This window comes from Brassica oleracea, unplaced genomic scaffold, assembly GCF_000695525.1.
Source record: "Brassica oleracea var. oleracea cultivar TO1000 unplaced genomic scaffold, BOL UnpScaffold00983, whole genome shotgun sequence".
Taxonomy (NCBI): Eukaryota; Viridiplantae; Streptophyta; class Magnoliopsida; order Brassicales; family Brassicaceae; genus Brassica; species Brassica oleracea.
In genome coordinates, this window is record NW_013617568.1 from 22,801 (window position 1) to 34,540 (window position 11,740).

At 33.6% G+C, this 11,740-nt stretch overlaps 1 protein-coding gene across 1 annotated transcript; it reads left to right on the top strand.

Moving 5' to 3' along the window:
- Positions 1-2,616: 2,616 nt before the first annotated feature.
- Positions 2,617-3,864, top strand: LOC106320618 (protein TERMINAL FLOWER 1). The gene is made up of 4 exons (XM_013758997.1): positions 2,617-2,921; positions 3,126-3,187; positions 3,426-3,466; positions 3,556-3,864. The coding sequence occupies exons 1-4, from the start codon at positions 2,721-2,723 to the stop codon at positions 3,774-3,776; spliced, it is 525 nt and encodes a 174-aa protein (XP_013614451.1). The 5' UTR covers positions 2,617-2,720; the 3' UTR covers positions 3,777-3,864.
- The last annotated feature ends 7,876 nt before the right edge of the window (positions 3,865-11,740 follow it).

Genomic DNA, 11,740 nt, shown 5'->3' on the forward strand with positions numbered 1-11,740 from the left:
TCAATGGTGCTTCATTTCTTGCTTCAAAATGAAGCAATGAACAATATGGCTTCAAATTTGAAGCAATATTGTTCATTGCTTCATTTTTTAAGCTGAACTTTCCAAATTATAAATTGGTCCTTAACTTTTGTTTGTTTCTATTTTTTACTGAAATAAATTATATATGTCAATATTATTCAATTAATTTTAAAATTTTGACAATTCTATTCATGTAATTAGATATTTATATTGAAAAACATGAGAATATTCATTTTAAGAACTTTAATTCGTTTAAAAATAATGAAAGATAAATAATATCACATTTTACTTATAAATACTTTTATTAATCATTTAAAGAAAAAATATATAAAAGATGTCTTTTTTACAAAATATGGTGTTCTGTGTTTGTTTATTTATGTTATGTAATAATATTTTAATATGATAATGTTTGATTTATATTAAATAATAATTATGTTAGATCTTATATATTAAAACAGAAGTTATAATCTTGATTCATGTGTGATTTTTTTAAAAAATAGACCTAATGGACCTATTCCTAGAAAGTCATGTTATATTTAATCTATAATCTTATCAGTTAATTTTGGGCCTACCTGAATTTTTTATTGGGCTATCAATAATTGGATTTAAACACTAGATGATACACTGGATTTATAGATATTATAAATTAAATAAATATAATTTAATGTTGTAATATTATACTTCTTATTTAAATATTTGTCGATGTTAACTTTTAAAATTATAAAGATTTTTTTTTAAATAACAAAAATCATATTATCTAACAATGATTAATCTTTACTACCTTAAACTAATGAAAATAAATTTTAAACTGTATAGTTTATTATAAAAATTAAGCAAAAACTAAATGTTTAATTATTTACTCGATAATATAAATCTATGAAGCGAAAAGTTTAATTTTTAAAAAACTTTCTAAATTTGTAAAATGTTACAATATTTTTGAATATGACAATAAAACAATATTTTATTAATCTTTATATATATAGTTACGATTTTAATAATGAAATAATAATCCGAAAATATATATATATAAGAAGATATCGATACATGTGAAAGGTTGAAACAATCTATTCAATGAAAAAATATACCGTAAACTTATTATGTTTTAAAAATTGATAAACATATATATATTATAATATATACCAATTTAGAATTGAAAAAAAAATGTTTATATAAAAATAAATGAAAGCAAAAATCTGTGCGGTTGCGCGGATCGAGATCTAGTTATTGTTAAAACAAAACACTTGGGTAAAATTACTAAATATGAAAAAGTTAAGATGTTATTAATAATTAATGATAAAGTGGACATAGAATATACGTAGAAAATTTCTTTTACAAGAAAGAAATGAAGCAAACCATTGCATGAGATGTATTTCATTTTTTGCTTCATTTTGAATAAAATGCATTTATGAAGCTGAAAACGAAGTCAACCATTAAAAATGTCCTATTAGAAAAAAAGAGTAGGACCCGCATGTCAATAATTTGACAAAAAAATTCAATACAACTGGTACAAAATCGAAAGAACAAAAAAATTACCATAATTTTTTTCATTCGATCTGGTCACCAGTTAGATATATAAACTCTTATTTGGAGTTTCCACTAAAATAGTACAATTATATTTTTATACGGCTTTTCTGTTGATTCCATAAGACTTGTTACTTCGCTGTATGATTTTCTAACGATTTTTGTTGTTGTTTTGTTGGAACTCTTATTAAGGTTTTACAAAATTACATTATACATGTACAAATCATTCAGTACAATCTCCATTTAAGAATCGTTTCTTCACGTAAACTCTTGGTTATAATGATAATGTTTTTATAACTAGTGTTCTTTTGAAGATCCAATGCGTTGTCGTTCCAGTAGTGGGGAAGTAAAAGTCCCCAGTAGTGGGGAAGTCCCCAAATTCTGCGATTGGAATATTACTTTTTAATTAATATTCATTTGCCATACGTCTACATCTTATTAAAATATGCCTTTATATGATCTATAATTACTGGTATTATATAAATTCATAATAGTTACCATCTGTTTTTAATTAGGTTTATTCTTAATACATATTCATAATATGCCTACTAAAAAATCCCACCGCGTGGATCCCGCGTAGTATCCATTATTTTTTAAGAAACCGGTTACCAAAACTACCAAATAGTAGTCGGTCCTTAAGGATTTCTTACACTGTTCGCAACTCTCACTGACACGTGGCGACCCGCGATTAGTTCGTTTATAATTTTTTTTTTTCTAAATTTGAAAAAGCGAAAAAAAAAATTAAGAAACCCCAAATGGGTTTCTGGGATAACAATGGTCTTAGTATAGAAATTTCTTAATCATGGACGAATGAAAAGAGCTCCTGAGTTCATTTTTTCAGAGAGATATCTAGCTAGGATTTTTTTGGTCGAACTTTGAATGGTTTTTGTTCTTGACGCCGCTAAAGATTATATGATTCTGTAAATTAATGGACTCATTTATTGATTAGTTTAAGACACTAGTAACATAAACCATATTAGTTATAAATGTCTTAAGACAACACGAGAGAGAGCGCTTGCCCCTAAAGTGTCTCTCTCTCTCCCAAGTTGGAAAACCCCTATAAATAGATGTCTTGGTCATCTTTGTTAACCCACACCACTACAAATCTCTCCCGTAGCTCACTTTAAATCCCACAATTAGTTAGAAGCAGAAAGAAACTTAATAAGTTAAAAACGGAGAATATGGGAGAAAGAGTGATAGAGCCATTGATAATGGGAAGAGTGGTAGGAGATGTTCTCGATTTCTTCACTCCAACAATTAAAATGAATGTGAGCTACAACATGAAGCAAGTCTCCAACAGCCATGAGCTTTTTCCTTCCTCTGTCTCCTCCAAGCCTAGGGTTGAGATCCATGGTGGTGATCTCAGATCCTTCTTCACCTTGGTATATATGCATTTATTAAGATTATTCTGAAATCATCACTAATGTTGGAACGCTGATTGTTTATGGTCAAAACATATAAAAGTCTCTTTCTTTTTATCTTAAATTTTTTACATGTTTTGTAAATAACATGATGCTGTTATTTAAATTTTATCATTATTACTTTAAATTTTTTATTGATGGTAAACACAACTTAATCGAAAACAGGTGATGATAGACCCTGATGTTCCAGGTCCTAGTGACCCCTTTCTAAAAGAGCACCTGCATTGGTACGATCATTTTCGTTTGTCGTTTCATTTTGGGCCAATATTCAATATGTATTTCATTAGAATTTTCAACCCTAATGATGTTTTTGTTTTTTGTCTCTCGACTGATTTTATATGAACTTGAGTTATTTTGGTCAAAATCTCTTCCATCACAACACGGGGATTTCCCTAAACTTTTTAGTAGAAAGATAAAGAAATTAATTCTTGTAAATGTTTTTTTTTCTTGTAAATGTTTAAACAGGATAGTAACAAACATCCCCGGTACAACCGATGCTACATTTGGTACGGACTTGTCATGAATTTTGCGATACATAATACTTTAGTAAAATAATTTCACATATTCATTAAAGACATTTGAATTGAAATAATAGGAAAAGAGGTGGTGAGCTATGAGTTGCCAAGGCCTAGCATAGGGATACACAGGTTCGTGTTTGTTCTGTTCAAGCAGAAGCAAAGACGTGTTATCTTCCCAAACATTCCTTCGAGAGATAACTTCAACACTCGAAAATTTGCGATCGAGTATGATCTTGGTCTTCCTGTCGCTGCTGTCTTCTTTAACGCCCAGAGAGAAACTGCAGCTCGAAGACGTTAATCACGTTTATGCCTATCAAATGCAAAAACCAAAAATTAATAAAATGTTTATTTCTGTTCTAAATAATTAGCCATGTTTGTTTTTATGTTCTGAATTTCTGTACTTTGAATAAAGACTGAGAAAAATGAGTTGAATCCGAAAAAGTATAATCTTTATTAGAACATGATTTATTGTATACACAGTATACAGTAAACCCAAAATTATGGTTTAATAGGTCACGTCGAGTTGATTTAGCTTGTTCTTATATGATATATGATAAACGTGGAAACAGAAAAAAAAAATTCTAAAAGGACAAATAACTTTTAGTTCTTTGGTCAAATTGACAAGAGTTTGATGACCGCCTAAAATTGGACGCTTCTTCTCTCTCGGCGAACGTGATATTATCATCAGTTCATTTTTTTTTTTTAATGACTGTTAAATTTATTCAGATCAGAAATATTTTTTTACAATTTGTGTGACTTGGTTTTGCGAAAAATAATAACTCAAAACTACTGAAACTTCTTCCAAATATCTATCGTGAAGCAAACCATATCTATTCATATCATATATATGTTCAGTGTTTGATATTGTGAAAATGTATATACAAATATATACGTTGATAAAGCAAAAAAAAAAAATATATATATATATATATATATATATATATATATACGTTGATAAAAAATATATATATATATACGTTGATGCTAGTGCAAACTTGTGTATATTTTGAAAATGGGTATATGTAGTGAATTTATCCAAGGTCCTAGTACAATAGTTTTCTTTCAATATCGTATTTTCTTAGTTTTATTGGGTATTATGTCACTATTATGCCTAAGTAACGTGCATGGTATAAGGGACGTATAATTTCAACTGATCAAATCAAGTAGCGGTTATTTTGCAAAGAAAAAAAAAATCAAGTAGCGGTGACAACGCAATTACAAAATTAGAATCATAAAATGCTTAAAAAAAAATTAATTATGGTTATATATATATATATATATATGTAAAGTTTCTACTAATTCCACGTAAAGATTAATTTACATCTACATCCAGTGTTCAAATAAAGAAAAGAAATATTAAAATGGATTGGCCATTTTGGGTCATTGGGTGCATAGTAGTACTGCGGCATGGATATGATTGCCTCACGTTGAGGAGATGCAAGTGGGAGAAATTACTTTCAAGTTTCAACGGTACACTCAAGAAAGACAACGTGTTGTTAAATGAGTGGTTTGCAACTAAGTACTGTTACACTTATCCTCAACCCATAGCAACTACTTCTCTACAATTATATTCGCTATCATATCAACAAATCTAGCAAACTATTACTACTACTTGTTTGGACTTTGTTAGATTACTATATAGTTTGGATTCTTGTTTAAGAATAAAATACTAAATAGTATATCATCTTCGTTCACCAGATGATTAAGGGTGATGATACGAAGTAGATTTTAATTCAGTTTTGGACCTTTTGGTTTGAAAAAAAATATACTGGTTTTGTTTGCAATTTTGCATGTGTAAGTTAGTGTTAAACATTTTATATAGCTTTTTGTAAAAAATAGTTTTTAATCGGCTTTTCAGCCAAAGTCCTTTCTCAAAAAAAAAATGGTCTTTTTATCTAATGAATCACTTTTATAAATAAAATAAAGATGTTTAATACTCTTTTTAAAGATAGATTTTTTAGTATTTTTATATATGTTAAGAAAACATATTAAACTACCATAATAAATATATCGTTTTCTGTAATTTTCAATTTTCAATAACTTTTAACCAATAGTAATTCAATAAAATCAATTAATTTTTTCGAAATTTATATTTTTTTCATAGAAAACATAAAAATACATATTTGTGAAACAAACTTCAAAAAAAAAAATCTATTTTAATGTAACGGAGGGAGTATATAATAGTATGTTATAAAATGTCTATTTCTTAAGAAATTAATTATCATAAGTATATATAGTTTAAGAGCTAGAATGGATAAGGATACCTACACATGTGTCGTAACAGATCTCATGCATGCAATTATTGTTTCAAGACTTTAGAAACTAAGGGCACGATTAAGCCGGGATTCTTAGGATAGAGTTCCTAGCGAAAGTTAAGAAACTGTTTTTTAATTTTTAACTAAAAAAGATAAGAATCGGTTCTTTCCATTAGAGTTTTTAAACTAACACCACCTCCAACGAGGGATTTTAAGAGCTTTTGCCTATGGGGTTCCACAAAAATGGTGGATCCCACAAATACTTATACCTATGTAATATATACATACATATATATATATATATACTAGGGTCGGCCCGCCCTACGGACGGGATATTAGTTAATTTGATATTCACTAAATGTTCGAGTTGAAATTTGTTTTAAGATTCAAAAATTTGGTTATAGGTTATGTGTTACTTATTAGTATGCGGTGGTATAGTTGTTTTTCGATTATTCTTGCTTTGATATTGTATCAAATTAACTAATTGTCCAACTCATAATTATAGATGTACAAATGTGGATTTGTGATAAAGTTTGATGACAATACTGTTTTTTCTTTTTAATTCTTATTCATAGTGGAGTGTGCATGTGTTAGAAAGAGGCCTATAACAACTTTTATGTTTTTGCGTATGGATTTTAAATATATATTATTTTGTATAATGCATACTTGCTCTACAACATTTGCTTGTAAACTACAAAAACTGTTTTCTATATTTTTAAAAGAGAAAGTATTTATTCTATAATATAACATGGACATATGTATTGATTATATATAGAAGTTGAGTGTTATTTTAAAATGACATATGTATAGAGGTTTTTCAACCATTACTTCACTGGCACAAAACATTTATAACTGTAAATATCTTTTTTTAAAAGCAAAACTAATAAAAACGTGTACAACAAATGTATTTTTATATATATTATATGCATCAAGTTATAAAGGTTGGAAACATTGCAAAACTGTTTGGAGCAAAGTTTTTAACTTCACGATCTTCATCTTGACGTCAGTTCAGTGTCGGCCCTGGCCACAAGCAGAAGAATCATGGGCTTCCAGCCGACACGATAATAAGTATTTTCGCGGCCACATATTTATAAAAAGTGATTTCGGCCTAGTGGTTCTAAGAGAAATTACCAGTGCTAGAGGTGCTGGATTTGATTACCCCTGACTGCATTCATTTATTTTGGTTCCAAATATAAAATGGGACACGTGTCAGTCCCATAACGCACGACTTGATGACGTGGCTTCACGGGAGAGAGGCGAACATTTCTTTATATATATAGATAGATCTATACATAATACATATTTTAAGAACTCCAATGGGAAGAACCCCCATTGGAAGTGCTCAAAGAGCATGATTAACCCTGGTCTCTTAATTGGAGTTGTTAGCTTCAGATAAGAGACGGTTCTTAGTTTTTCTTAGATTTTAACTAAGAAAAGCTAAGAACCGTCTCTTAAATAAAAGATATAAGAGCCGTTTCTTAGCCGAAAAGTGTAAAAAAAAATAATAATAATGTCAAATCATGAGTTAAGAACTCCGGCTAAAAGACTGGGGTTAATCATGTCCTTAGACCATGTTTATCTCTGATCTTTAATGGGTTTGTTAAGGTTAATAAGTGATTTAATTAAATGAAAACAAAAGAAAAGATGTATTACCGATCCTTAAATAAAGAATTTGGTGACCGATTATTAGAGGGTTTCAAAACTCACGTGTCAGCACAAAAGAGAAAGTATATTTTTTTTTCTATTTTCTTTTCTCCACTTCGTCTTCTCCGTCACATACGAAGGATCGAGGACCGATCGAAACAACCAACGTGGAGGAGTGTTTCATCAACGAGAAACGGATCGAGGTGGAGATAAGATCTCTGGCGGTCACGGTGGCGCGGTTCGGCAAACAGACGGATCAGTGGCTCGCCGCGACTCACGCCGTTAATAGCGCTGTCAAGGTTTCTCATCTCTCGTTTGTGTCGGTCTTTTGATTGTTTACGTGTGTGTTCATGGTTGATCTGTGTATGTTTTGATAGGAGATTGAAGATTTTGAGAATTAGATGAAGACGATGGAGTTTGATTGCAAGAACCCCACATTAAGAAATCACCGTTGGAGCTCAAAAATCAGGTGATTTTTAACTCAATTTTTAACTATAATTTATTGATTAAATAGTTATTAAGAAACCTAATGGGATCCTAGGGTTAAACATGCTCTTATATCTCTTACTCTTTCTGTTCCCGAGAGAAAAAATTTCTAGAGTATTCATGCATATTAAGAAAACAATTAACTTTTTACAATTGAATTTATTATTTATTTTACTATATTTTTTTCAATAAATATCAACCAATAGTATTAAACCAATTCAAATATTTTTAATTAATGTTTCTTAAAAGTATACAATTTTTCAACATTAACTACTAAAAATGCCTTAAAATTTTAGAAAATCTATCATTTTGGAACAAAAAATAAATCTAGAAAATCCTACTTTCAGGAACAGATAGAGTATTTAAGAGACAGTTATTAGTTTTTCTTATATTTTAGCTAAGAACCGTCTCTTACCCGAAACTAAAAACCCCAGTTAAAATACCTGGGTTAATCGAGATCTTAAGATCACAAGGATGATATGTTCCTTTAAAAAAATATTTTTAAAAGGATTTACACAGTACACCTACGTCGGTAAATGATTCACTACCAAATCAAGGGGATGCAGAGACTTTAGTATTTGCCTGAAAAAGAGACTGAACTATACGTTACATAGAGTGTTAGGGTATCGGTAAGAGTGGAAGACACAGTGTGCCTCTGCTGTGTTTAGCCACTTATGGTTATTTTCATAGCTAGATCTTTTTCAAGATAAAACATCTTTCAATAGTATGTTTATTTGTATAAGGACCGGCCCTCTTTTGTTGTTCAAATCAACACGTGCTCTGTTCCATCCCTGGTTTTACTGAACATTTGCTTCATCTAAATTTATTTGTCATTTGCCAAAAATTGTACCAGTGTTCAGTGTTTGGATATGAATCGTTTTGAACTTCGCTTATACATGGGTCGGGTCATAGACCTAAAAATGTTAGCTAACGTTTTTCCCTAAGACATGTGAATTCGGTACACATAAATCACATCATTCAAATCGCACATTGATTAAGAAAAATATATCTACCGGTACATAGATCTACAAGTACACTGCGAAATATTCAATTTCACCGGTACGAAACCGCAAACCTTGTGATTAACCAGCAGTGCAAATAACTAGCCGCCAACTTCGGTTTAGGACGAATCTCAAGGACAAACCAACATGCAATAACCTTGCGATTAAAAGAGACGACCTGCCATGTTTCATGTAATAACAAAGAAAAAAGAAGAAGCAAGGGACATACTATCCCTTGGACCAAGTCCACTGATCCGTATCAACACAAACATTATATACTTTTAGGGGTTTGTAATATATAAACGCTGTCTAAATTTGATTGGTTTACGTGTCGTAGAATCGTACCAGGCCCCTCTCAAGAATTATGTGAAGGTTTAACATATCCTCCTATTGTTTTGGAATTGGCGAGTTTTGAATGTGCTTCAGATATATTATACACTCACAATAAGTAAACAACATATATAAAGCGAAGAGTAAATACATTTTGAAACACCCGCCCCTTCCCCATTTCCAACCGAGGTTCCTGGGCACGGGGTTTAGGACACACATGTCTACTTTCCCGACATCTCTATGTGTCCCGTTTCTGGTCCCATGAGTTTCAGGTGCGTTTCCTTTTTTACCATTGACATTTCCACTTATAGTTCTGCACAAGGAAGAGGAAAAAAAAGAGGGGTGAGTATTAATACTCAGTGAAGCGATTCTAGACCAGCCTCCCCCATGAGCCTCTATACGGCTCAATGCGAAACGAGAACCGTCTAGTCACTACACTCAGTTCGATGCAACCTATTAGCTAGTTACTAAGTTTCATTTCACAAATCAAGCATTGTAATGAACTCAGTCATCACTCAATTCACCCAATTCGGTTCACCAATTAAGACTCCAGTCATCCTAGAACTCTAGGACCTACACAGCTCAAGCGGACCATTCCTCCCCTATTCTTGCTGCTTCCTGTGAAGTCGCCTGCCCTGGTAGGCCCGTCGCCCAGTTCCTCGGGTACGGACCGCCTTTGCAGTGTATTACGACCCCTTCCCGCCAAGACTCGGCGTGACTCAATCTTACCGGCGCCTCTATTCTTACCCTGCCATTTTTATCGGATGCTATGGCCCCGCATCTCCACCATTTTCGAACGCTATGGCCCACCCTCCCCGGTTAATTTTACCAATCATTCATTCTTCTTTCCTTTTTCCTTAATCTTTAGACTCTTTCATACTTTCCTTTTTAGACGCCACCCGTTCTCGGTGTCACACTCAATTCAGTTCACAACCACTCACGGATGTCCAATCATTCATCTAATCAGTCCGGTTAAGTTCACTATTAGCCTACTTTTAATTCCTTCTAAGCATCCTAGCATTCAAACACAACCACGCATAGATCATTTACCAATCAAGCATTCATCATTCAATTAACATAAACAGTCCATTTACTGTCCTTAATCAGTATGAGTATTCTTATGCAGTATGATCTATCAACCTAACATCAATCAGGATCTAAACCATCCTAATTCCTCATTCAACAATATAAAAGATCATGAACAAGATCTGGAATAGAACACCTCACCTTAGCCTAGATCTGGATCTGGATCTGAGAATGAGAGGCGAGAGAAGTGAGAGTTGAGATCCGAGACGCCACACGACCACCACCACCACTCGCGGCTGCTCGCGGCGAGGAGAGAGAGGAGAGAAGGAGGCGCGGCGAAGAGAGAGAGAGAAGGGAGAGACGCGGCGAAGAGAGAGAAGAGAGACGGCTAGGGCTTTCGGTCTCAGGGAATTCTCTACAGGGCTTCGCTTCTAGATTTCTGATGAGAGAAAAAGAAGTGGAGGCTTGCTTTTATAAGGGGAAGAGAAAGGGAAAACCCTAGGGTTTTCTAGTTGGGCTGTAGAGAATCCATTAACCTTTAAAATTTTTAAATGGGCTGGTTTTGGGGTGTTACAATTCTCCCCCTCTTATTCGGAATTCGTCCCGAATTCCAAATCATTAGTTCAAACTTAACATCCCAAAACTAGGGTGAGTTTCCAAACACAATCAAGGGAAGCACGAAATAGGCGTCCTACTTGCTCAAGATCATTTAAAACCAACAATGAATTTAATAAATGAAATGGAGTAGGACTACAACAAACAAATAGGTTCCAAGGTATATCCAAAATCCGCGAATATCCTTATAACAAGAAATGAAAGCTAAAAAGAACAATAGGAAATGAAGAAAACCGTGTCCTACTCTTACTAGCTGATTCAGGAATCACAACTAGCCACTTCGAACTGGAGACTTCTGCTCCCCTTCCGGCTTAGGACCAGTCACGCGGCCACTCCCCGTCGACGACACCGACTCCTCTTCCCACTCTGAGTCCTTCGATGGATCCTCTTCCACCTCTTCGTCCTCCTCAGAGCTCGAGATGGCGACGACCCGACGAGTAAGTGTCCGTTCAGCCTCCATTGCCTGACCGGCCATCCGGTTCACCAAGGTGAATTCCCATGGTTCCAACACACCAATCAGCTTTCCCCGAATTTCTTCGCAGAGTCCTGCCTTGTACCACTGGCACCAATCCTCCGCTGTCTTGGGCTTGCATCTTTTGGCTGACTCCAGGAATTCCTCTGTGTACTCCCAGACTGAGTGCGGTCCCTGCCTGGCTTGCATCATTGTTCCACACCGACATACTCCATTTATGTTCCCCAGGCTCTCTGCATCAATGCTCGGAATCTTCCTTGGAAGCCCACGTTTCCTCGTTGGTACACTGTCCTCCATCCTGATCGGTCCCGGACCTTCCCTGGTCGGCCCCGTCGTCCTTGGGCGCCTTCGGCCCTTTGTGGCCGGTGTCATGTCAACTTCAGGCGCAAACTGGAAAGACCCCTGACCCTGGTACAATCGCCTGTAATCGGCT